This window comes from Euleptes europaea, chromosome 11 (assembly GCF_029931775.1).
Source record: "Euleptes europaea isolate rEulEur1 chromosome 11, rEulEur1.hap1, whole genome shotgun sequence".
Classification (NCBI taxonomy): Eukaryota; Metazoa; Chordata; class Lepidosauria; order Squamata; family Sphaerodactylidae; genus Euleptes; species Euleptes europaea.
The window spans coordinates 21,674,351-21,701,127 of record NC_079322.1 but is presented as its reverse complement, the minus strand read 5'-3'; the positions used below and the strand labels follow the sequence as shown (position 1 = coordinate 21,701,127).

The following is a 26,777-nucleotide window of genomic DNA, read 5'->3' as shown; positions in this document are numbered from 1 at the left end:
CAATGTAATAACAATAAGAGTAAAGGTCTTCCTCAAGACAGAAATGTGGGCTGTGGCTCAGTGGTGGGGCATCTGCTTGGAATTCAGAAGTTCCCAGGTTCAATCCCCGGCATCTCCAGTTAAAAGGGACTAGGCAAGTAGGTGATGTGAAAGACCTCTGCCTGAGACCCTGGAGAGCCACTGCCAGTCTGAGTAGACAATACTGACTTTGATGGACCAAGGGTCTGCTTCAGCATAAGGCAGCTTCATGTGTTCATGTGCTCAATGTTTTGCCACACTTTTACTCTGAGGTGAAATCCAAGTTTTATAAAGATCCCCTTGCCTCTTGTGCAGAGAACTTGCACATTTAAAAAGAGCCAGTTCTTTAACAGGGTACATGGCATAGTCTCATGGGGTTGAACACATGTGACAGAACCTGTTTTTGAAAGTCTCCCCGAATGTGAACAAACACTACGTCCAGGAGATTGCTAGGCTTTCTACCTGACACGTAAAACATTCCCATGTGCAGGAAGATATACTGATGCATGGATGCTTTCAAATATGTGATGCATTCTGGGGCAGTATATCCTCTCAACCAGCTTCAAATCTAGTCCAGAGAGGGGCAAAAGAAGTACACAAGATTTAAGCCAGTATGTTTCCGATTCCTGCCCCCTCCCCCAGCAATCTTGCCTTGTTGAAGTCTTCAGATGTGGCTCTCATCTCCTTCCATGTCTTATTCAACAGCTGGATACAAATGCAGAAGAATTCTTCAAATGACCTATCATGCGTGAAGAACATTGGGTGGAAATCATTGCCGGTCTCACTGGCTAAAAAAAACAACACACACACAGAAAAGGGGGAAAAAACACACACAAAAAAACATTAATAAAACATTGACAGATACATCCCTGCTGGAAACCCAGTAATATATAGCACCAGCATGTTATCAAGCACTAATGAATCAAGATAGTAAAAAAGAGTAAACAGAGAAGTAGGAACAATTTGTGAAATAGCAAACTGATCAAAAGACCACTAAAGAAAACAAGTGGGAATGGCTCAATGCAATTTTCTCTTAGAAGTGAGGATGGATTTTGCTTGTTCAGCCTTACTCGGTGGGAATAAAAGGTTGCCATTTTCAGTACGTGCTGCTACTGCTTCTACTGAGGAAAATAAGAGGATGGCTGCATGGTTGGTCTCAGAGGTCAACCTTCAACCTAATAAAGAGTGACATGTGAGAGAGCCAGTAGTTGTTGCTGCATACCTGTAAGCATCAGGCAATGAGGCCAGTTATCTGGGTCAAAATCATTGAGTGGCCATTGGTGTTCACCCTAGAAGAAGAGTTGGTTTTTATATGGTGACTTTCTCTACCACTTAAGGAAGAATCAAGTCGATTTACAATCACCTTCCCTTCCCCTCCCCACAACAGACACCCCATGAGGTAGGTGGGGCTGAGAGAGCTCTAAGAGAGCTGTGACTAGCCCAAGGTCACCCAGCTGGCTTCATGTGTAGGAGTGGGGAAACCAGACCGGTTCACCAGATTAGAGTCCGCCGCTCATGTGGAGGAGTGGGGAATCAAACCTGGTTCTCCGGATTAGGGTCCCCAGCTCTTAACCACTACACCACGCTTGGTCCTTTACTTCTATCCCAGGATGAGGCAGGTGCCTCAAGCAGTCTCACTCATTGTGCAGTCCATCCTGCAATGGTTGTTTCATGGTGGGAACCACCTGCCAATCATATGCCTCACTGGATAATGGCCTTGCAGGTGCTACACTGGGGCAGATGCTACTTGGGGCAGGGACTACATTGGGGAATGGTGCTCAGAAGAGCGACAGCTGGCTCTTGAGCTGCTGAATATCACTAGTCTCGATATTAAAGCCTGTGGTAACTCGGAAGTTCACATTAAAGCTACCATCAGCGTTAAAGATCTAAGGCATTAGAGGCTTTCGCTTCAGCCTGAGAAGAATCTTGGCAATTCTGTATCAACATACATAGCGAAGTTGCAGCATCTAGATATTTCCAAGGTCTCCAATGTTCTGTGACACCAAACCACTGTTATCACAAAAAAAACCCAAAAAGTATTTTTAAAAAATACAAATAGCTAAAACAGAGCATAATTATGAAATCGTATATATCTACTTGCCATACAAAATCAGAAGAGTCTATGACTATATTTCTGCTATGTAGGGTTGCCAATCTCCAGGTACTAGATGGAGATCTCCTGCTATTACAACTGATCTCCAGCCGACAGAGATCAGTTCATCTGGAGAAAATGGTCGCTTTGGCAATTGGACTCTATGGCATTAAAGTCCCTCCCCTCTCCAAACCCCACCCTTTTCAGGTTCTGCCCCCAAAACCTCCCGCTGGTGGCGAAGAAGGACCTGGAAACCCTAAGGTAGAAACACCATGTAGCCAGTGTGATAGGACTAGGCCTTAGGAGACCCTAGTTTCAAGTACCCCCTCTGCCGCTTTCTCAGCCTAGCTCACCATACAGGATTGTTGTCAAAATAAAATAGAGGAAGGGAAGGATTCTCTACACTGCTCTGACTTCGATGGAAGAAGGGCTGCCAGAATTGTGTACGCTAAACATTGGAAATCCAGTATAACTCCAGATATTAGAGTGGACCATCAAACTCTTAGACTCTGCTTCGATGGGTAAATTACCGCAATTGGTCAATAAGAAACCAATGGAAGAATTCGAGTCAAAATGGCTGCCTTTCTACAAATAGTATTCAAACAGCTTATAAATAATCTAAAATACTAGAAAGTAATTTAGCAGAGAATTTGTAGTGATATATAAAGAGTAGCTGTGTTTAGACATTTGATAGAGTTCTAAGAAATTCTAGGGCAGTGGTCGGCAAACCACGGCTCATGAGCCGGATGTGGCTCTTGGGCCCCTTGAGTGCAGCTCTGCCACAAATCCCCCCCCCGCCCGGCTGCCTGACGAACAGCTCATGGGCAGGGGGTTTAAACTGCTCCGCCCCTGCCCATCAGCTGTTCGTCGTGCAGCCGGGCGCGGGGGGGGGGTTTAAAGACCCCCCTGCCAGGCTTCCCGGGACTTCCCGGCGCCTCCCCAGCCAGAAAAGCGGCGGCGGCGGTGGGGCGGAGCGTACGCATGGAGCTGGAGGCGGCGGTGGCGCTGCGGGAGCTGGAGGCGATGGTGGTGTGCGTGGGGGGCCGGGGGAGCCGCCGCCGCCGCGCGCACTGCTGGAGCTCTTCGCGCGGGACCTCTTCGACGGGGCGGAGGCGGGCCGTGGGCCGCATGGGCAGCGGGCGGAGGAGCGCGTGGGGCCGGGCCACCACTGGCCCTGGTGCCTGCTGGCCTTTGTGCTGTGCCGGCCGGGCCCGGCGGCAGCTGGGTGAGCTGGTGCGCGATGTGCGCGAGCAGCTGGTGCTGGCCGCCGGCCTGGTGGGCGTGCTGCTGCAGGAGGAGGCGGGTGGGGTGGCCCCGCCCCAGGCCGAGCGGGAAGAGGTGCGCCTGAGGCTGGAGGCGCTGCTGCACCGGGCCTGCGCCCCCCGCCAGTTTAAACCCCCCTGCCTGCCCGAAGAAGCAGTTTAACCCCCCCCCGCCAGGCTTCCCGGGAGTCCTGGGAAGCCTGGCGGGGGGGGGGGGTTAAACTGCTTCGTCAGGCAACTGGGGGGGGGTTAAATTGGCTCTTAAAAGAAATGTCAATCGTTGTACTGTTGATATTTGGCTCTGTTGACTAATGAGTTTGCCGACCACTGTTCTTGGGTCAAAGATCAAGGACAGAACTTCTAAGAATGCTTTTATTTTTCCTTTTAAGCATAAATTTTGTTTAGGCTCGGAGGATAAAGTATGTTTCATTTTACTTTTCCCTTTCCCTCCCTTTCTTTTTTCTGTATCCTCAATTTACAAAATAAAAATATATAAAAAAGTAAATAAATAAATAAATATGTGAAGCAAACACAAGATCCCTAACCCTTATAGCGCCTTGTAACATTAATGTGAGAGCCAGCGTGGTATAGTGATTAAGAGCGGCAGACTCTAATCTAGAGAACTGTGTTTGATTCCCCACTAACCCCTATGAAGCCTGCTGGGTGACCCTGGGCCAGTCACAGTTCTCTCATAACTCTCTCAGCCCTTGCAGAGGCAGGAAATGGCAATTCATCTCTGAACCTCTCTTGCCTTGAAAGACCTACGAGGTTGCCATAAGTCAGCAAGGACTCGATGGCACTTTACACACACACAACACTAATATAGGTGTGAGCAACTTGCTAACAAGAATGGACCAGAATGGCAAAATCCAATGAATGTGTTTGGTTTTTTCAAAGGTACAAATACACTCTGCATACCTTATCTTGTTACAACCCTCGTAACAATCCTGTATAGAAGCAGCTCTGTTATGCCCGTTTTACAGAATGGGGGTGTGGGGTGCAAGGCTGACATATTTATTACAGTACAACTTGTCTAAGGCCACCCTGATGAGTTCGTGGCAGGGAATGTTTTGAACCTGAGAGCTCCTGATTCATGGCTCATTCTCATATCCCTAGGGCTGCCAACCTCCAGGTCCTACCTGGAGATCTCCTGCTATTACAACTGACCTCCAGCTGACAGAGATCAGTTCACCCGGAGAAAATGGCCACTTTGGCCATTGGACTCTATGGCATGGAAGTCTCTTCCCTCCCCAAACTCCACCCTCCTCAGGCTTCGCCCCCAAAACCTCCCACCGGTGGTGAAAAGGAACCTGGCAACCCTACGTATCCCCTACCCAACTGTAAATTATGCTGGACTACATCTGATGCATGTAATTCCGCACACCGTGCTTGTGACAGACAGCAAGTCTCAGAGCAGAGGACACGGTCATCTCTCAAGGTGCTGTGTTCCAATTATAAAGTTACAGCCCGGAGCTTTTTTTTTTTTTTTTTTAAATGTGAGTTTTAATTGTAATGTCAGAGAGATTAAAATCCAATCAATTTCTCTCAGTTTATGTGGTTGGGGTGTGAGTTAAATTAACAGTCTAGGTCCAATAAAACTTCATTACTTTCCATGACTGGGTACTCGAGGGGGGAGTGGTGAAAGTCACCGGCTTCCAATCAACCAGCTAGGTTTGAGTCATTAAAAATGAGTGGTGTCGGGGGCCTCATTTTCAGGGGTGCCTGGCACCTTCCATTCCCATTCATTTTGACGGCAGCTGTGACTGAAGCGCATTTCTGATAATCAGACCTTCAGTCTGTAATTGAACACAAACAGTGGCGAATCCCCAGGGGTGCTTGTGGTTGTCATCAAACACTATTAAGCACGAGCAGAAATAAAACAGTGGTGCAGGAACAGGGCTGTGCAAGCAAGGAGATGAAATCAGGCAGTGGCCTTGTGAGATCAAGGTCTTTAAAAAAAACACAACCTCTCTTCCAAGCCTCGGCTGCTCCGCGTGCTCTGCATTCCCACTCGCAAAACCAAATACGACAGAATGAAAAAGGTAACTTTCTTGGTTCTCTCAAAACTCTTATGTGCATGTTCCAGACATTCTATCATCATCATCAACAACAACAACAGAAGAAGAAGAAGAGGAGGAGGAGGAGGAGGAAGAAGAGGAAGAAGAAGCAGAGTTGGTTTTTATATGCCGACTTTCTCTACCACCAAAGGGAGAATCAAACCGGCTTACAATCACCTTCCCTTCCCCACAACAGACACCTTGTGAGGTAGGTGGGGCTGAGAGAGTTCAGACAGACGTGTGACTAGCCCAAGGTCACCCAGCAGGCTTCATGTGAAGAAGTGGGGGAAACAAATCCAGTTCACCAGATCAGCCTCCGCCGCTCGTGTAGAGGAGTGGGGAATCAAACCGGGTTCTCCAGATCAGAGTCCACTGCTCCAAACCACCGCTCTTAACCACTACACCACACTGGCTCTCAACAACAATAGCCAGCACCAGCAATAAAATGAAGAGCTGAGGGAAGCCTCAAATGTTGTGATAGCTACTCCTCAAACAACTGTCTCAAAATGGATTTAAAATCTGTTGAGATGGAATAGCATCTCTACTCCCACTCCTGTATTCAGCTTACAGCAGTTGTGAAGGGCTAAGGACATAGGAGAACTAATTCTGTAAAAACGGCAGCGCAAAATTTGGGCCACTGTTTTGCTAGGCATCCACCAAATCCACCAAAATCTAAAGGCCGGATCACTTGGAACAGTGGTACACACCCCGCGGTTCACAGAGAGCCACATACACAATTTCTGTCAACAAAAAAGCCACACAACCATGGTTTGCCCTGTGCGCCGCCCAAAACACAACACAATACAATAATATAATCTATAACTATTGAATATATATAGCTGTAACCTTTTTAATTACCGGAGTCACTTTGCATATCTAAGGGTTGTTTCGATACAACAGTTTTGTACTGTAGCCAGCCCTCGTGGTATCTGGAGTGAGGGGAAGGGCTTGCAAGTCAGACTTATGACACAAAACAGTGTGCAAATGTTCAGGATCTTCAGAGTTCTTTACTAGACTAGATGTTTGTTTGTTGGTTGGTTTATTTTTCAAATTTACAGCCCGCCCTCATTCCCAGCAAGCCAGGCTCAGGGCAGGTTACAACCTTAAAAATACATTAAAACTTCAATCAACAATAAAACATTAACACAATAATAAAATATTATAATATAATTTTAAACAGATGGCCTTAAAATTTCCCCAGATGCCACCATGTAGCAGGGTTCCAGCAGGTCACCCCCCACCGATGTCAGGAGTAGGGGGGAACAATGTTTAAAGATCCCTTAAAGGGGCGACCCTATTCTAGCTTTTTAATGTATAAGGGTTTCTTGAGGAAGACAATCAAACACACCCACAGTGGAAACTGTAGAGTCCAGAAACAGTTTTACCACACAACCCACTTGATGCATATAAGAAGAATTAGTCTGATTATTAACCAGAATAATAATTTTGGCAATAAATTTCTATTTAACAGGCATTTGGTTTCATTGGATTTTATTTTTAAAAATTCATGTATATTTTTTCAAGAGGCGCTAGTTTAATTGATTATTTTTTAGTTTTCCCAAACTTGGTTGCTTGGGTGAGCAGTTTGCAAGCAGAGACGTTCTATGGTAGTCATCCTTTGCCTGAGGGCTTCACTATTAAGGAAGGTCTTGTTTCACCTTTGGCGCTTCAGCATGATATTCCATTTACTCAAGATACTATGATGGTGAGGCCAATCTGGTGGTCCTTGTCAGTGGAGAAAAAGTTGATCATTTTATGTTCTTTTCTAGTTGCAGGAATCTCATAGAGGAGCTATATAAAGCGCAGCATACGGAAATCTCTATAGAAATATTGGTTAAATTACTGAATTCTTTAAAACCTATTTTCTCCAAGAGATTATGTCCAGTCAAGAGCTTAGATTTCCATAGTAATTGGTTTGATAATGAATGTAGGGATTTGAAAAAAAAACCTCATTAAGTATCAACATAGGAAGATCAGAGAGCGTTATGACCCACAGGCCCATGTAACTTTACTTTGCTTAAAGCACAATTAGAAGGTCATGGTTAGGACTAAAAAGTGTAAAGTGTTAGAAGGGTGGAATTCCTTGATCGTCACCTCGAGGAGCAATGACTCCAACAAATTTTGGTCACTGGTAACATCAGTGTTCAGTACTAAAATAATAACTCCCTTCTGTATTTCTGCCAGCGAATGAGAACTCCACTTTTCCAACCTTTTTCCCCATCAGTAATGCCTAATAATTTGGAAGAAAGTCCCGCACAGTTACCTAAGATCTCGCCTGAGGAAATTAAAAACTTCTCAGCAAAATGAAAACTGGGAAGGCTCCTGGCCCAGATATAATTCCCATTGAGTAGTACCAGCATAATGTAGACTGGTAGAGCTCTCTTCTGGCTCCATTTTTTTCAATGATTAATGAAACTGGTATAGTCCCAAACGCGTGGAGACAAGCGATTATAGTGCCTAACATGCCAGGACAAATCCATCTAATTACCATCCAATTAGTCTCTTGTCTTCATTAGGAAAACTATATGCCTCTTTGTTATTACAGAAATTATTGGACTGGGGGGCCTAAAGCACTCAGTATATACTACGTTTAAAAAAAAGTGTTATCCAGGTTAGATTGCACCTCAGACCTCCCATTTCGGCTTGGAAATGCTTTGGAAGCGCCAGACATCTGTTTTTTCCCCAAACGCCTATACCACGATGTATTTCGTTATGTCGTTTCAAAACCAGCAATCCAAGGGGTGCGTTCAGTTACATACGCTATTCAGTTCTCTTCCCCTCTTTTTGCAACACCCAATGAAAAGCCTTTCTCCTTCCATCCCACCTTCCCCCTCCCCGCCCGTTTGCATCCACCAACCATTATTGTTACTTAATCCCCACCCAAGTGCTTGTGGTCTTACAAAGGAACACGGGAACGTCGGAACATTAGACCAACCATTTTTATTTGTGCAGGGTCCCAATCAAACATTTCCCTCATATGGAATGTCCTTGAAGTGGATTTTGTAAACGGTTCGTGGGCTTGAGGGGGAAGGAATGCAGAGGAAGAGGAAGGGAGAGAGAATGAGGGATAGAGAGAGCACCCGCCCACACACACACACACACACACACACACACACACACACACACACAAGTCAGGGGCGGGCTCCCCTGCCGGCACAAAGTTTCTCCCCGCCTGTTCCTCCCTTTCTGCCGCTGCCGGGGTGCCCCCCTGCTCTCCAAATTTTTTTTTTAATGTGCTCGTCCCAACAAAAAAATGCAAGATCGTTGGACCAACACCCGAAAAGACGGCAGCTCTGTGATTAGCACTGTGCAAGGAACGGCTCATTTTGGGTTTTTTTTTGGGGGGGAATGCTTGCATAGGTTGTGATTAGGGTTTCCCTGCCGTGCAAATGAGGCAATTCTTAATGGCGTACACCGCTCCTTCGGATCAATGATATTGCGCATGCGTGAAAAAAAGGAGGGGAGGCGGGGAAGCGTCAGCGACGTAGACATGACGCAGTGCTCCCCCACGCTCCTCCTTGCAATGTGACGATATGACGATAAACCGTCTTGGGAGCAGTCTTAACAGGCACATGCGATCGGAAATGAAGCATACGCATCCAAAACACACATACCAAGCATGATGATAATATGCTGTAAATTGTTGGTGCGATAAGCCTCTGGGTGATTTTTGTAAAGATTCTAGGACCTAAACAAGAAGGCTTTGTTACTGGAAGGTCTACAATAGATCATTGCTTAATTTTATACCATTTAGCCAGAGTTTATGTATAACTCTGAGAAGCAATTTATATGTGGCTTTTATGGATCTCCAGGCAGCTTTTGCTTCAATCCTAAGGGATCATTTGTGGGACAAATTAGGGAAATCTTAAACTGACCAAAGATTGTTATGATTAATCAAGAAGTTATGCAATTTGGCTCGGGTTTGCTATCGTGTGGAAGGCCATTTGTCCAATTCTTTCCCTTTACAGAAGGGCATTCAACAAGGATGATATGGCATCCTTTTTGAGAAACCAGAAATTCCATTCTCCTGTGTTGCCCATCACCCCAATATCAGTGTTATTATATGCAGATGATACACTCGTCTTAGCTAGTTCTGTGGGCGTCCAACGACTGTTGAGGGTCTTTTCAGAATACTGTAATGCAGAAGGGTTGACAATCAACTAAGGTGATGCTGTTTTCTAAATCTAGTCACAAGAAGTATAATTGACAAATTAATAGGAAACCTGTAGAGCAAATTACCCTGTTTTGTGATTTAGGAGTTCGCTTCCAAGCTAATTTGGCCTGGAGGGCCCATCTTAAGAAAGCTCGTAACAGGGCCTTAGTCGCAACAAGGGCTATAATATGGTTTTTTACAATAAAGATGGCCAGTTCACTCCTGCTGCTATTTTTAATGCAAAAATAGGTGGAGAGTTCTCTACAGAGCTGCGGTATGAACCACAGAGAGACATTATTTTGTGGAAGATCACTGGGATGCCACTTTGCATGGCTATTGTCTCTTTAATGACGGAACCAAGCTTACAATCTCTGGAAGCACTGGTACGGGTAACAGGCTTTGGTTGAAAACTTTTTGGGAGTGCATCTATTTATTAAAATCTGACTCCTATGCTACTGCATGATGAAGGAAATTAATAGAGACTAGACTCCAACTGCTGGGTTTCAGCAGTAGTGAGTAGGAGATATTGGGAAGATCAGCAGTGTGCTCTGCGGTGAATAAACGTCTGTATAACTTGGACTTTATCAGCACCATGAAGAGAGCCCATAAAGTTTGCTCCCCTTTACATAATCTTAGGATTGTCTTACCCAAAGGCGCACTTACCATATTTAGATTTTTTAGCTGTTCCTCGATACAGGAGAACACCTATTCTTGTAAGATTAAACTCTAACCCTTCACAAGTAATGAAGAAGACGAAGAGTTGGTTTTTATATGCCGACCTTCTCTACCACTTAAGGAATCAACCCGGCTTACAATCACCTTCCCTTCCCCTCCCCACAACAGACACCCTGTGAGGTAGGTGAGGCTGAGAGAGTGTGACTAGCTTAAGGTCACCCAGCTGGCTTCATGTGTAGGAGTGGATAAACAAATACAGTTCACCAGATTAGTCTCCGCTGCTCATGTAGAGGAGTGGGGAATCAAACCCAGTTCTCCAAATCAGAGCCCACTGCTCCAAATCACCGCTCTTAACCACTAGACCATGCTGGCTCAGGTTGAATGCAAAGGACTGCATACTCTGATAGACTTTGTGATGGTGCTTCTGGACAGATAGAAACTTGGAGCATTACTTACTGGAATTTAGTACCATTTGCAGTATGAGGGATTTATGGATTACTTCTGTTTTCTGTGAAATTGAAGGGCTCTCAATATCAGAAAAGGTTAAGAAACTCTTGGCAGGCATGGATTTAGGAGTTACATTGGCTGTAGCCAAATTTTTTGCTCATGTAATTAAATTCAAAGGATCTCAAGAGCAGTAACTGGTTGGTTATTTAAATTACTTTTTTTTTTGCTGTTGCATCCATTGTGACATTGCTCAAGGCCTGTAGGCTAAATGAGACCATCATTAAAGTAAACTAACTATTCAATCCACATAGAACTTGCCCATAACTTACATGATTCTGGTATCGTGACCAACTTTAAGGATGAGAAAGGAACGGAGAAAGCAATTCTGTATTCCTTTCATTTCCAATTCATTGTACGGTGTGGAAAATTGTCCCTACCCACTCAGTGCTTGGGCTCAGCAAGGGTAACCCCAAGACAGCCTTGTACAAAATGTGACCCACACATTAGCGATATATTTTGGCCTTTCAGGTTTTTGCAGTTCTGAGTCTCAGCAAAACAACAACCTAATGAAACAGCCTAAATTCAGCATGGTTGGTCACAAATCATGCAGGCCTGCTATTAAAAAAAAAAAAAAACTTTATCAGCTATTTCAGCGCATTCGGGACCTGCAAAAGGCCTTCTCATGTCATACAGTATCTTGAATTCTCACTAAAGGTTCATGATTGGCTAAACTGTTTCGTCTTATGTCATAATGAGTCCAGTAAGATTTGGACTGAGCAAAAATATCCATATGGAACTTCCCACCTGAGGAATTTAATTACTGAAAATGGTACACGTTTTTACAATTCAAAGCAAAAAGGCAAAATTGCCAACATAAAATGCTGAAATGAAAACTTGAGCACTCCTAGTTAACCTGGAATGTATATAGCTTGTAGCTCTGAAATCCAATATTAGTGTTAAACATGAAGATTTAATTGAACTTGAGTCACATTAACTTGGAAATACACACAGATGCAAATTTATGATAACTGAATTACTTTCAATAAAATATCAGTATATACTAATTTGAAATTCAAAGTTCATACAGCCAATGCAAATTTCATTACAAAACTAAGCAAACAGACAATCATATTTGAAAGTGATAACATTTTCTTTTTCAAAGTTTGGGCAGCATTTTAAGCTTTACTACGTTCATGCAAGTTTCATTATTACACATGCTTTAATATAGCCATCCCCTACAGGTCACAGAAAAGGTGCCGGATTCAGTAGCAAGCCTAGACCACATCAGTACTTGTATGGGAAACCGGACAGGAAGAAGAAGAGTTGTGTTTTGTAGGCCGACTTTCTCTGCCACTTTAAGGAAGACTCAAACCGGCTTACAATCACCTTCCCTTCCCCACCTTCCCCTTCCCTTTCCCTGTGAGGTAGCTGGGGCTGAGAGAGTTCGGAGAGAATTGTGACCAGCCCAAGGTCACCCAGCTGGCTTCATGTGGAGGAGTGGGGAATCAAACCCAGTTCTCCAGATCAGAGTCCACCGCTCCAAACCACTGCTCTTAACCACTACACCACGCTGGCTCTCAGTAGCCAGGAGCCCCATGCATGAGAGCAGGACCGGATTAAGACCTTTAGAGGCCCTAAGCACTTAAAAGATTTTGGTGCCCCCATATATAAGTAATTCAAAATATTTGGAAATGTAAAAAAAAACAAAAACGGAAATGTAAAAAACAACAATTAATATTAAATTATTTAATAATTAAAAATAAAATAAAAAATACTATATTGAGCCTAGTGTGATTATTCTCAGTTCCCACTTTTTGGGTTTTTTTAAGAGTAAAAAATGTGATGTTCAGTGTGGGATCTTTTTTTAGTCTATGTATGTAATTTTTTCTATTTATTGTGTGTGTGTGGGGGGGGCTTTTGTGGACCCTGGTTCAGCAGTACCATTTGCAGTTTTGTACCATATGGTAAATCCGGCAATGGAAAATTTCTGTGGTGCCCCCCTTCCCTTGATGTCCTAACCACGTGCTTATTTTGCTTAATGGTTAATCCAGCCCTGCATAAAAGGCTGGGAAAGAAAGGGGAGCATACGGTATCTTGTTTAAATAGTTTCTTGAGAAATCTAGGAGAAAGTCTTAAAATGATAACAGCTTTCAGGAGATCAAAATAAAGATGATTAGGTGGTGCCATCACAGTGAAAATTCCTATTCTTTTTTTTTTAATAGATGTTTATTATTTTTGGGGATACAGAAAAAAAAGAGGGTAAAGGAATTAGGGAAAATATACATTTTATGTGTACCTTGCAACTGTGTCATGCTAAATTAAACAACTTTCTGAATTTTTTATCATTTTATGAACCATTATTCTATAAAAATTCATCTATCTATATATTTATTAATACTTTTTGTTATAATTCTACACTTAGTTATAATTCTAATATTACAAAGTTTTTTTCTCTTTTCAATTATACAAAACTAATGAATAACATTGTCTACCATACTTATTGTAAAAAAATTGCCATTTCAATTGATGTTCTTCATATTGTATTCCTTCCAACTGGGATTTCAATTCCTAGATACTTGACACTTCTTTTTGGAGTTGGGCATTGCAGAATTTCTGAGAGTTCTGATTTCTCTTTGTTTGACAAATTAAAGGAAATCATATCAGTCTTTTGTTGATTTAATTTATATCCTGAAAGGTAGCTAAACTGATCAATTTGATGTATTATTTCTGTCAATGAATGTATCGATTCTTGACATATCAAAAATTCCTATTCTTTATAAGGACGCCATTTGCCCAATATTGGTGAGCAACAGCCCCCCCAAAGTAACTTAAAACACTGTTCAACCAACTGTGCCCCTGTGGTAGGCCGCATCACCCTTCTCACAACACCAGTTGCTCCCAAACTTAAATTATCTCTATTTATAGCTACACAACACCACTAACGACCAATCTGACCGTCTTCTCATGCATCAGCACCATCCCTGTCCACAGAGCTATTATTCAGTGTCACTTGGATTGACTACAGAGAAAATTCCTTCACCTATGCTTGACCTACACTCACCTTCTCTGAGTCCTCACACTGATCTCATTACTGAGCAAGCCAGCCACTGTTGTTATCATGGTTTCTCTTAAGCCACAGTAGCTGTTGTGATGGTAGCAACCGCTGAATCCCCTTGGTCATCTTATATAGAAAAATGTAATTGCCTAAAATAACCAGGCTGGTCAGGCATCATAAGAACGTAAAAACATAAGAAAGGCCATGCTGGATCAGACCAAGGTCCATCATATCCAGCAGTCCTCACAGTGGTAAACCAGGTGCCTCTAGGAAGCCCACAAACAAGACGACTGCAGCAGCATCCTGCCTGTGTTACACAGAACCTAATATAATAGGCATGCTCCTCTGATCCTGGAGATAATTGGTATGCATCATGACTAGTGTCCATTTTGACTAATAGTCATGAATAGCCCTCTCCTCCATGAATATGTCTACTCCCCTCTTGAAGTCTTCCAAGTTGGCATCCTTCCTACACTACAATACGAAAAGGTAATATGTGCTGGTTCTTTTTGGAGGAATCTCCCCACCCTGTCCAAGAAAGACTACAAATTTGGTTCTGGAGAACTATGCTGAAAAAACCTTGAGCTTTGGAAAACTAAGTAGCTTTTAATCTGGACCTATTAAATCCCTCTAAAAACATTATGATTATCCAGAAGAGTGGAAACATGAAGATGTAGACTTTGCCTTGCATTACCTTATAACATAGAAGCCTTATGACAATTTGCTCATGCCTAGACTTCTCCTACTTTGCTGCAACAATCAGCACCGGGTTTAAAGAGGATTCTTCTTTCTGTGGCAATCGTTTTTGCAAGGTCTAAGCTGGTTTCTGTTGCAATAAACATGTAAAATGTGAAGGGTAAATGTGTATTCCCAAGCACTTGGGGACATAAGGCTGAGAGTCTTGACTGACATGTTTAGAGCATGGTTGGGAACATACAGTCCTGAAAAATCTGCACTGGTTACTCATGTTCCTGGGCACAATTCAAAGGGCTGGTTCTTACCTTAAAGGCCCTAACCAACTGGGAGCCAGGGTCTCCTCCCATACTATCCAGCCTGCCAGATAAGGCCTGTCTCTCAAGCCTTGCTCTCTGTGTCTCTGCCTTCTGAGGTGAGGTGGGTGGCAACAAGAGACAGGGCATTTTCTGTGGTGGCATCTTGCCTTGAAATTTGCCTGGCGCCTAAAGAAAAGTAAAGTAGGTGCCTGGTGCCAGGCCAAAACACATCTTTTTACTCAGGGTTTTAATTAGGGCTTTTATCTTAACAGCTTTTAAACAGTCTGCTTTTGCTGTACGGATAGTTTTCAGGCTGTTTATGTCCAATGGCTTATTTTTCATATTGTGACATTGTTTTAATTGTAAACTGCCTCGAGCAAGACTCTGACGAGGAAAGTACAGAAATACCCTAAATAAATAAACATACACCCATCCTTTACCATTTCCATGCTTACTGAGAAACACACTGGCACTGCTACGGCAAATGTGACAGCCATTCTTTGAGAATGAAGCATTCTCAATGGAAGGAAATAACACGAGGCTCTCGGTTCTGTTTTACTATGGTTGCCCGCAGGAAATCAACTTGCCCATATCATTATCAATAATTTGAGCCCATCGACAGACTCTACAGTCTATGAAACTGGACACAAGGAACCAATGGAAGCTACACTTCAAAAGCTGACTGAAAACTTTACAGTAGCCCCAACTGCGGATGCCATGTCTATGTAAAAGGGGCCGAGTCTGCCATTTTTACATCCAGTTAATATTAAGAACATAACTCCTGCTTTCATTTCCTGCCCTTGTTGATTGTTAATCCCTTCTAATCCTCATCCAAGAACACTAGAAATAGCTACGGAGAACAGATAAGGCCAAGTTTTCAAATAACCAGCAGGAAAAAACAGTAATCACAAAGGAAGAGTGGTTTTGCAAGGGAACAGCAGCAAGAGAACTGAAAGCAGAGGGGGAAAAAACTACAAACGAGCAGATGGAGAAGGAAGCAAATCAAGCAATGCCAAGCCAGGAAAGGAGACAGTTCTGAGGCACATATGCTGGTTTGAATTATTCAAGGTTATGGCCTAAAATGAACATATTATGTGACAAAGGGGTATTTCCAGATGCCAAAAATTAACCCAGAGGAAGCGATCATCTATTTGCCCATCGCCAATGCATGCTTAGTTGGGACATCTTAAAATTACAGAGTTGCAATGGATGGGAGAGCAGTGGACATGAGCCAAAATAGACACACAGGACACCTGAAAAGCTCCCATACAACACTTGGATACACTATTTTTGACTGTATGGATTTTAAGAATAATGTCTTTAAAGCCCTACTTCTTGCTTTGCTAGGTGCATGTTTATTTTATATCAGTTTTATTCCAGAAAGAGAAGCTGTGAAACTTCCTAAATGCTCGAGTTGTGCCTTGATATTGACTTCCTAAATGGTTGTGGATTGCCTTTAGAACTTGCATGATAAACAACATTTACCCATTCGAGAAAGTGGCATGGATGATCAATACATCACTCATGAAGTTCATGACTGAAGGGGCCTTTAGGATAAACCTAAACATCTGGTGATCCATCCAGTCAAAATGAAGCCCAACAGCCAAATGCTCACCAAGTGTCATGGACCAAAGTACGGACTCCTCCTCCTCAGGGTAAAGAAGCCAAAGACTCAGACATGCATTGAGACACTCCCAGGGTCCCCCTTTGATGTGCAGAAGGAGCTCCAGGAGTCCGCATCCACCCTCTTGTCCTGGGATATAGCCCTGCTTTCTGACTCAGACCCTGAACCTTCAAACCCTACAGCTTACTGCAGTACCAGATGTCTTTCTACAGCTGACCTTTCAAAATCAAGAACCACCCCAACCATGAGTACTCAACTACCATAATCTGGCATGGCATAATCAAGAACAAGGGTTTGCTATCAGTGACCTACCTGACCAAATGCAACTCAGTAGACTGCAATTAAGGCCTGCCAGATTCTTAATGGCCCCCTTTCAAATGTTTGCAATCCCAGGCAAGCAGAAACAAGAAACAGGCGATTTTGTGATCTGCTGGAAGCTGAGGTCCAGGAGTCAAGCATGGATGTTATTCCAGAAAAGGGCGAGCTAAGGCCTTAAATACTCTTTCATGGAGGTGGAGATGTAAGCCCTGCCCCTCCAGAAACATTCTGCTAGTTTTGGATAGTGCTTATGCATCATGTTCAGTGAAGCTGAAGTTAGATTAGGTAAGGCTCTAGTTAGCCATGCTTGAGAGGAAAGCCACATTTGATGTGTGATTGTTTTTTATTTAAAAGTGATATGGGAGCAGAGGAGGATGCTTAACCCCTCTCCTTAAGGTGCTTTCCTACCTGTGGGGGAAGAGAAATGGACATATCTTGTAATTATCTTGTATCTTGAATCTTGTAATTAACTTTGGGCCGAACAATACAGGATACTAGGATGGCTACGACTGATTTCCAACTTTTTCTTCTTTACACTAAATATAGCTGGGACAAGGGACCCTGCTAATCTGAGTTAGTGAGCTTTATAGGGCCATTTAACCTTTCCTTTTCAAATTGGTCCCCTCAAGCTGCTGTTGGCTTCATGAAGGAAACCACACAGGAGTCAGTAACTTGCTGGCACGAAACTTCCACAAAGATGCTTCTCCCACAAAGTAGATAGCAGTTTGAGGTGGGCATGGAGACAGGTAAAACTGCACAGTGTGAAAAGGTTAAGAAACTTTATTCCAAAAGACCAATTAAAGCAGGGGTGTCGAACACATTTGTTACGAGGGCTGGATATGATATTAATGTCACTGGGTCGGGCCGGGCCAGGCCTCACCAGCCCAGATCAGGACTGGGGGTGGTGGCTGCCACGGCTGGCTCACGAGCTGGATAACAGCCCTCAAGGGGTCAGAGCTGGCCTGCAGGCCTTATGTTTGCCATCCCTGAATTAAAGAATTCCAACACAAATGGAAAGCATACTATTTCATCCTTAAAAAATGGGGAACAGTAAAAGAGCTTGTTGGGATGATATTTAGAAATTTTGAAAAAACTTCTTGATATACTGTATTGAATATATGGTGGGGAAAATTCAAATATCAGTGCTTGGGAAGAATTATTAGAAATATAAAACAATAATTAAGTTTTATTAGAAATACAATACAATAATTAATATTATGTAATTTTACCAACATTATTTCATAATTCAGCTTATATACTGATAAATACAAATATTGTGGTTATTAAGTATCAAATAAAGAATTTTATGATTTATGATAAAGATATTAAGGTAATTATGACTTACAATGTTATTACATATTGTTTATAACCACCATTATCTTTTATCATGTATTGTTCATTATACTATCGTTGTTATATTTTTTTCTTTGGTATAACTGTCTTAATTGTCTCAACTATGAATGAGATCATGATACGATTTTCTTTTCTTTTGTATTAATCTTTGTCTTTTCTGTTCTGTTTTGTTCATACTTAAAAAAAATCTTAAAAAAAAACCACGTTATTCCCACACCCACTTTCTTAAGTAGCCTCTAACCACCAACTTCATTTAGTGGGGGGGGGGGAAGGGGGGGAATCATTGATTTTCCAGCATAATTTGTAATTTTACTCTTAAATCTGATAATGAGTTTTCAGCACAACTACCTTTAGCTGGGTAGTAGTTGATGGAATTTTTTTAAAAATTGTTGCTTGATAACTGAACCAGGGGAAAAAACCCTCTATTTCCACAGAGGCAAATTCTTTCACTAGGAAGGAAACTTTTCATTAACTTGTCTTATAATTTAAACAGTGAGAATATTTTACCCGCAGTGAGAGCAGACCTCCATTAATTCTTGTGCTAGAATGTCTGCGTGGATTCTGTTGCTCCTCTTAACAGTGAAAGAGTTAAGAGGCGGCCAACATAGCTGCCAAAATGGTAGCCTGAGGAGATGGCTTAGCCAGTTTAGCCCAGGGGACTCATTAAATCAGTATGTCCTCTTAAGGCATCCTCTACCAGCACAGCGTCTAAAGGCCCAGCTGTTACTGGAATCCGTGTCTAGGAGAATCCCCAGAGAAGGGAAGCTGTACAAAATCTCCAGCCCTGGGGTAAATTCCTTGAGAATACAATTTAACTCAGTTGTCTGCTGATATAACCAGAGCAATCGGGAGAAACAAATCACCAGGAGCAGATGGGATATCAACAGAGCTATTCCAAGCCACAGAAACGGAGTCCATCAAAATCTTGACAAGAATATGCCAACAGATATGGAAAACAAAACAATGGCCCACAGACTGGAAACGAACCATTTACATTCCAATTCCCAAGAAAGGAGACATCAAAGATTGCAGCAACTATCAGACCATCGCATTAATTTCTCACGCAAGTAAAGCCTGATGTTCAAGCTGGTTTCAGAAAACTAGAGATCATATTGCAAATATACGTCGGTTACTGGAGCATATGAGAGAATTTCAGAAGAAAATCAGCTTGTGTTTCATAGATTACAGCAAAGCTTTTGACTGTGTGGATCATGAAAAGCTATGGCTGGTTTTCAAGGAAATGGGTGTGCTTCTACATGTGATCGTTTTGATGCGCAGTCTGTACTCTGGACAAGAGGCCACAGTTAGAACAGAATATGGAGAAACGGAATGGTTTCCAATTGGCAAAGGTGTCAGACAAGGATGTGTTTTATCTCCCTATCTCTTCAATCTATATGCAGAACATATAATTAGGAAAGCTGGATTAGATTTAGATGAAGATGGAGTGAAAATTGGAGGGAGGAACATTAATAATTTGAGATATGCCAATGACACTACATTATTGGCAGAAAATAGTGAAGATTTGAAACGACTACTGCTGAAAGTCAAAAGAGAAAGTGCCAAAGCAGGACTACAGCTAAACATCAAGAAAACAAAAGTAATGACTTCAGGAGAATTACACAACTTTAAGGTTGACAATGAGGAAATTGAAATTGTTCAAGGCTTTCTATTCCTTGGCTCCACCATCAACCAAAAGGGAGATTGCAGCCAAGAAATCAGGAGATTGAGACTAGGAAGGGCAGCTATGAAGGAGCTAGAAAAGATTTTGAAGTGTAAGGATGTATCACTGGCCACCAAGGCTAGATTAATTCATGCCATCGTATTTCCTATTACTATGTATGGGTGTGAAAGCTGGGCAGTGAAGAAAGCTGATAGGAAGAAAATAGATTCCGTTGAAATGTGGTGTTGGAGAAGAGTGTTACGGATACTGTGGACTGCCAAAAAAACAAATCAGTGGGTTATAGATCAAATCAAGCCTGAACTGACCCTAGAAGCTAAAACGACTAAACTGAGGCTATCGTATTTTGGTCATGTCATGAGACGACAAGAGTCACTGGAAAAGTCAGTCATGCTAGGAAAAGTTGAGGGCAGCAGGAAAAGAGGAAGACCCAACAAGAGATGGACTGACTCAATAAAGGAAGCCACAGCCCTCAATTTGCAAGATCTGAGCAAGGCTGTCAAAGTTAGGACATTTTGGAGGACTTTCATTCATAGGGTCACCATGAGTCGGAAGCGACTTGACGGCACTTAATACACACGCATAACCAGAGTGAATATGAACTGGCAGAACGATTTAACTGGTTCTGGCTATAGGCTAAAAACACACATTTATTTGACAAGAAAATGAGAAATAGATACAAAAGCAATGAACAAACCACATGGTAAAACATGAAGTGTTGGCTTGAGGAAATCTACCACACATTTCATTCTAAGAACAATCCAGCTATAGTCAAGCTGTGTTCAGATTAAACACTTAATTTGCAACGCAGAAAATCCTTTCCTGGTAGCTCAGCCTGATATTTTTCAAAAGGGATGTAGGACCACCTCAGACTATAAGTGCAGCAAAGACAGCTGGCTTTAGTGACATTTCCAATTGGCATTGCTAAATAACGAAGAGCCCTTCTTTAATTTCGTATACCTTCTGCTTCATGTTAGTATCAATTTTTCAAAACATGGCTGCTGAACAGACTGAGCTACGTTGGTTTGATTGTACTCTCCCCTCTTGATTAGAAGCTTGAATAATCCAAGATGTTCATTCTTAGACTGTGTGTTTTCTAGCCTCTAGCTTTTGTTAGTATCATACAGTGTTGTGGGTAGGGAAAAAAAAGAAGAGTTGGTTTTTATATGCCGACTTTCTCTCCCATTTAAGGAAGAATCAAGCCAGTTTACAATCACCTTCCTTTCCCCTCCCCACAACAGACACCCTGGGAGATAGCCCAAGGTCACCCAGCTGGCTTCCTGTGGAAAAGTGGGGAAACCAACCCGGTTCACCAGATTAGCATCCGCCGCTCATGTGGAGGAGTGGGGAATCAAACCCAGTTCTCCAGATTAGAGTTCACCGCTCCAAACCACCGCTCTTAACCACTACACCATGTTGGCTCTGGTACACAGTTCTGTACTTAAACTATTTATTTACAAAGAAAAATGTACAAGATCCAAGCAAAAACTTAAAAGATTGTGTAAAGAAAACAAACACTTAATCTATGCTCATTTTGATTTTGAAAATGTTAGGACTGCCTCCCAATCTTAATTTGAGTTTCCATCTAGTCATGGTAATCCAAACTATTGCTGCCTCTAGATCATCGTGTTACTAAACACTGCAGGACTTATCCGGCACTAATCCCCCTTTAAAGCCATCTATACTCAGAGTCATCACTCAGTCTGCTGGCAGCGAATTCCACAGTTTAATTACTGTACTCATTGAGGGATGAAGTACTTCCTTTTGTCTGTCCTTAATCTATTATAAAAGATAGTCCCCTGTGCCTTCACTGGGTCATTACTGACCCATGGGGTCACGACACATCATGATGTTTACTAGGCAGACTTTGTTTATGGGACGGTTTGCCATTGCCTTCCCCAGTCGTCTACACTTTCCGTATTCCAAACGTGAAACTGATTGTGCTCCTCATTGTGCCCTTTCCATCTGGAAGTCCTACTTTCAGACATACAAAAACAAATCCGAAAGCAACGGTAAGAACACTCTTTGGGCAAAAACGCACGGTCACTTATTGCAGTTTCTGCCCAGTTTCCTCCCTGTTTCACCCAGGATCAAATCCTCGCAAACGAACGGCACCTAATTTGCTGCTGGCTGAACGATGTGTCGACCCAAAACGAACCCGGTTTTGCAATCAAGGAGCCAAACCGTTATCCCTGGCTCGTCTCAGAGTCTTCCCGCGTCACAACGGCCCGCCCGCCTCAAAACCCCTCCCCTCGCAAGGCTGTCGTTGGTCAGTGTGAATCGACCAATCACCAGGGGGAGGGGGTGTTGCTGAACGACCAGGAAGTGTGTGTCTCCTGCATTTTCTGTTTTCACGGACAGATCAGCACACAGTTTCGCCACAGATCAACAAAGGTAACGCATACAGATTCTCCCCCAGCCCGGGTTCGTTTAATCCTGGCTGGAACGGGGAGGAAACTGGGCAGAAACCGCAGTAAATGACCGTGCGTTTTTGCCCTTTTTAACAACTGCCTAATAAAACGTGACACACAGACTGGTATTTGGGGATTTCCCTTTCCAGTCGACATGGCTACCTGTAATTTATCTACTACAAAGAATGACATCAAATTGCCATTGGAAATCAATGAGTTTCCAAATGGCCACAGGAATCCATTAAACTAAGCACCCTCTTTGGACTAGATACCTGTCCTATGAATGATGGGTAGGAGGAGGAAGGGAGAAGCACACCTGATTTCCCTCCCTTCTTGGTACACCAGTCCCTCCTCTGATGCCAGCCGGTGATCACACATTTTTATATTACCTGATTTGGCATGACGAGGTCCAAACATGTGGTTTAAGTTGAGCGGTGCCTACACATGCCAAACTGAATGAAATGGTAACATGGCATTAGAGGGTGGTTTTGGGATTCCTCTCAGCTGTCTTTGGGAAATACCAAGAGCTCCCAAACCAATCACAGGAATACAATTGAAGCATTCAAAGCTTTGGCACAATCCAGGACATTCAACCCCACTCACCTCCTGCTTTCTACTACAACAGAGATGGTCAGGAATATGAAGTTTTCAAGGTGGAAGAGAATTTCTTCTGTTTTGGAAAATGCTGCAATCTTTCAAGAAGATGCAGAAGGTCTTCATGAGTAAACATGGTATAACTATATTCACAACAAACAAACAAAAGGAACACAAGGCCTAACAGAGCCCTTTATAGCAGTTTTCCTATCCAGCTTACCCTGAGCCCAGAGTTAAACCTGGTCTGGAAGTACTCCAGATTTTGGTACCCGAATTGAACTTCTAAATATTATACTTCTCAAGGTACTACATGCTAGGTCCCAGAATCCATGTTTTCAAGTTGAATACATTAGCACACACAGTTAGGGTTGCCAGCTCCAGGTTGGGAAATACCTTGAGATTTGGGAGTGGAGCCTGAGGAGGGTGGGGTTCGGAGAGGGGAGGGACTTCAAGCCCATAGAATCCAATAGCCAAAGCAGCCATTTGCTCCAGAGGAACTGACCTCTGTCGCCTGGAGATCAGTTGTAATAGCGGGAGATCTCCACGTCCACCACCTGGAGGCTGGCAACCCTAACACACAGCCGAGTTTAGTTTCTTATGAACACCTCTGACGGTGAGCAAAACTGTTATTTGTGCCTCATCACAAAGTTTAAAGAGAAGCTGACAAAAAGCAAAGATTCCCAAGCAGACATTTTACTCACACCCAATTTAACAGTTTCTAAGAGGAAAGGAAAAGAACAGTGCAGCAAGGATCCAAATTACTTATAACTGAAATCTCTCCTCGTCTGGCTTGTTTACAGTTTTCCGATCCACAACCCATAGTGGCATTTAAAATCCTTAATATGTTGAGCTTCACTTATTCAGCACATTCTGCAAACACTAATTAATCGAGCATCAGAAGATACATTGCTTTGACTCTTCATACCAGAACTAAACCTAAAGCAGGCAGAAGAAAACCAATCAGGCAACACGTTGAAACGCTAAAATGGCTTTTAAACTGACAGAATCCTGCAGGGCGTCCTCAGTGCGCAAACACCTTTGCCAGCGTCTTTCCTCAGCTTCTTACATTAGAGAAAATCCAGCAGTTCAATACGTTGCTGCCAGTGCTTGGTACAATCGAGACGAAAACACTGTCACGCTGACAAAAGAACACCATTTAACTACATTACAGTACCCTTTAATTTGCAGGCCAGCTTAAATCCAAGCCTAACTACAGGTTATGTTTTCCTTGCTTTCTCCCTGGTTCCTGGCAATCAAATGTTGCCTGCAAGTGGTCAGAATCTCAATTCTGAGATGCGGGGATTCAAATTGGGACCAAAGGGAAGCGAGACTTAAAATTCCCCTCCCCCGTGCCATTTTACCAATCTGAAATGGCCCCACATGAGATTTCCCTAGTAGGGCAAACAACACCCGCCCAGACCATTTCGGGGCAGGAAAATGGCACAGAGGAAAGCTTACGCTTTCTCTCCTCTTGAGTCTCATCCCAATCAGTCTTGAGCATCTGGAAACTGGGAGGTCCGAGCACAGAACTTGAACCCCATTCAGGAATGAACCAAAAAGGGAAGCGCTTGTCATTAGCTTTTTTCAGCCCCAGTGAAAAGTGCCCCCTTACTATGATTGTGTGGGCTGTGGTCATATTCCTCAGAGGAAGGGCAGGGAGCATTGTACATACATATATATGTGTGTGTGTGTGTGTGTGTGCATATATATATATATATATATATATATACACACACGTACACACACACACACACACACACACACACATATATACATACATATATATACACATACACACATACACACACACACACACATACATATAAGTGAAGGGGATCACATTGCCAAGCAGCTAACGGAAAAAAAATATACATGGTGAAGCAATGCACCCAACCAGGGGGAAAAAAGGAGCAGAGGACAGGCAGCAGACAAGATGAGAAAGTTTTGTGTGATGCTGAAAAATTTTCACCTGAGGACATTTGGAGCAGCCCTAGTTATCAGAGCCACTACAGAGTTCTGCCTCTTTGCAAGCCAGGCAAATACCCACAAATCAGAACAGATGGGAATGTGCATCCATACTTGCATGTCCATGACTTGTCGACTGCAATACCAGCTGATTATATGCATGACCATGGTAGAGCATCTGGCTCAGTGGTAGAGAATCTGCATGGCATGCAGAAGGTCCCAGGTTCAATCCCCGGCATCTCCAGTTAAAGGGACTAGGCAGGTAGGTGATGTGAAAGACCGCTGCCTGAGACCCTGGAGAGCCGCTGTCGGTCTGAGTAGACAATACTGACTTTGATGGACCAAGGGTCAGATTCAGTAGAAGGCAGCTTCATGTGTTCATGACAAAACAGCCTTTACAAATCAACAGAACTTCCACAGCACTTTGCAAAACATAGCCCTTTCTTTTCCCCAGTGGAGGTTGTTCACAAGTTCAGCAGCAAGTTATCAAGTAGTGAGACACAGAGAGATAAAACATATGCTGCGTGATGAAGCCAGGAGGCAAGAAGGAGCAACCATCTATGCTGACTCATCACCTGAACATACAAACTGACTCAGACCCTTGGTCTACCCAAGTCAGTATTGTCTACTCTGGTGGCAGCTTGCCAGGGTCTAAGAGAGAGGTCTTTCATATCATCCACTACCTGATCCTTTTAACTAGAGGTGCCAGGGATGGAATCTGGGACCTTCTGCATGACAAAGCAGGTACTCTATTACTAAGTTACTAACCCCATCCTTGGTAACTGGTGCTAGCACTTTGAAAGTGTGTGAACAACAGCAAAAGCTGCAGTGCACTGTATCGCAACAGAATAATTGCCTATGATGTGAGTATCTTAAGAGAAAATAGTATTTCTGGAAGGACTTCATCATCATACATGTCTTGACTCTCTAACACGAAATGGGACCACTGGTGCTAAATTAGCATCAAGCTGAAGTAGCAATCAGGAGGAAGGCAGAATATCCTCTGCTATTGTAAAAAGAAAATGAAATTGTCTGTCTTCAATAAGCAGAGCCTCAGCTTTCTATGTGTGATAAATAGACAAAGCCGCATGGAATGAAGGCTAGTTATATTTCACAAGTACAGCGCTGGGGGAGAAATGTGCATTAAACCCTACATCAATTTAACTAATAATAATGGAGTTTTACCTCCAGCCACTATGCTGGAGGTAGTTTTGGTTTCTGTTAGTTTGAATTGTTAAAGGCTCTATTGAAGAGGTTGGATGCGGAAGACGGACACGGAGTATTGTTAAATCTATTGGAACTGTGACATATGTGCCACTGTGACTACAATGCTCTCTCGCACATACTGTATGGGAACAAAAACCTGGTTACAAAGTGAAGTATCATCCACAGTATGCATTTGTTCCTCCTGCTCCAACTTTAACTTTGGAAGCCACATACAATTAAAAGCTTTAAGTATACTGGAAAGCTTTCAGCTGAAAATTCGCAACCAAACACTGTGAATCTGATCAGTATTCCAACAAACTCGCAACTGCCCTGCAATGCAACTACTGTAGGTAGTGACAGAAAGCATTTCCTTTTAAATGCCCTCATTCATCATTCATGAATGGAAAAGGATGGGTCATACTGGTAGGGCACATAACAGGTTCAGAACTGCCAAGACCCATTCCTGCCTGAAAACAAAAATGTATATTACAAATTTCCAGTGTTAACTTTGTAAAAGTTGAGGGTTTTTTTGTCCAGTGTACCATTTCCTTCCATTGCATAAAGACTACAATAGGGAGCATTTCCATATCTTTAAAAGCACCAAATATTATTTTTAATAACAAAAGCAGCTAACCATAAAAGTATTACTAACTCCCTAATTATTTATCATCTTATATGGCCAACTGCCTCTTTTTTTTTTTTTTTGCAAGAAGAAAAACCTTTCAACACTGGTGATGTGACTGTATATTTTAAGTAATTAAAGTAATTAAATGATTTGTAGGGACCTCATATTTTTACATGTTGATAAATATAATTTAAGCTTGACCAGGATGTGGGGGCATGTTCCTTTGGAGGGTTAACTAGTTACTCCAGACTG

General features: G+C 42.8%; 1 protein-coding gene across 1 annotated transcript in view; it reads right to left on the bottom strand.

Moving 5' to 3' along the window:
- ELMO1 (engulfment and cell motility 1) overlaps window positions 1–26,777 on the bottom strand; it is a 344,558-nt gene that overhangs the window by 113,945 nt on the left and 203,836 nt on the right. Inside the window, exon 15 of the mRNA XM_056857534.1 lies at window positions 670–806. Within this exon, the coding sequence (XP_056713512.1) occupies window positions 670–806 (137 nt within the window). The remainder of the gene's footprint in view (window positions 1–669; window positions 807–26,777) is intronic.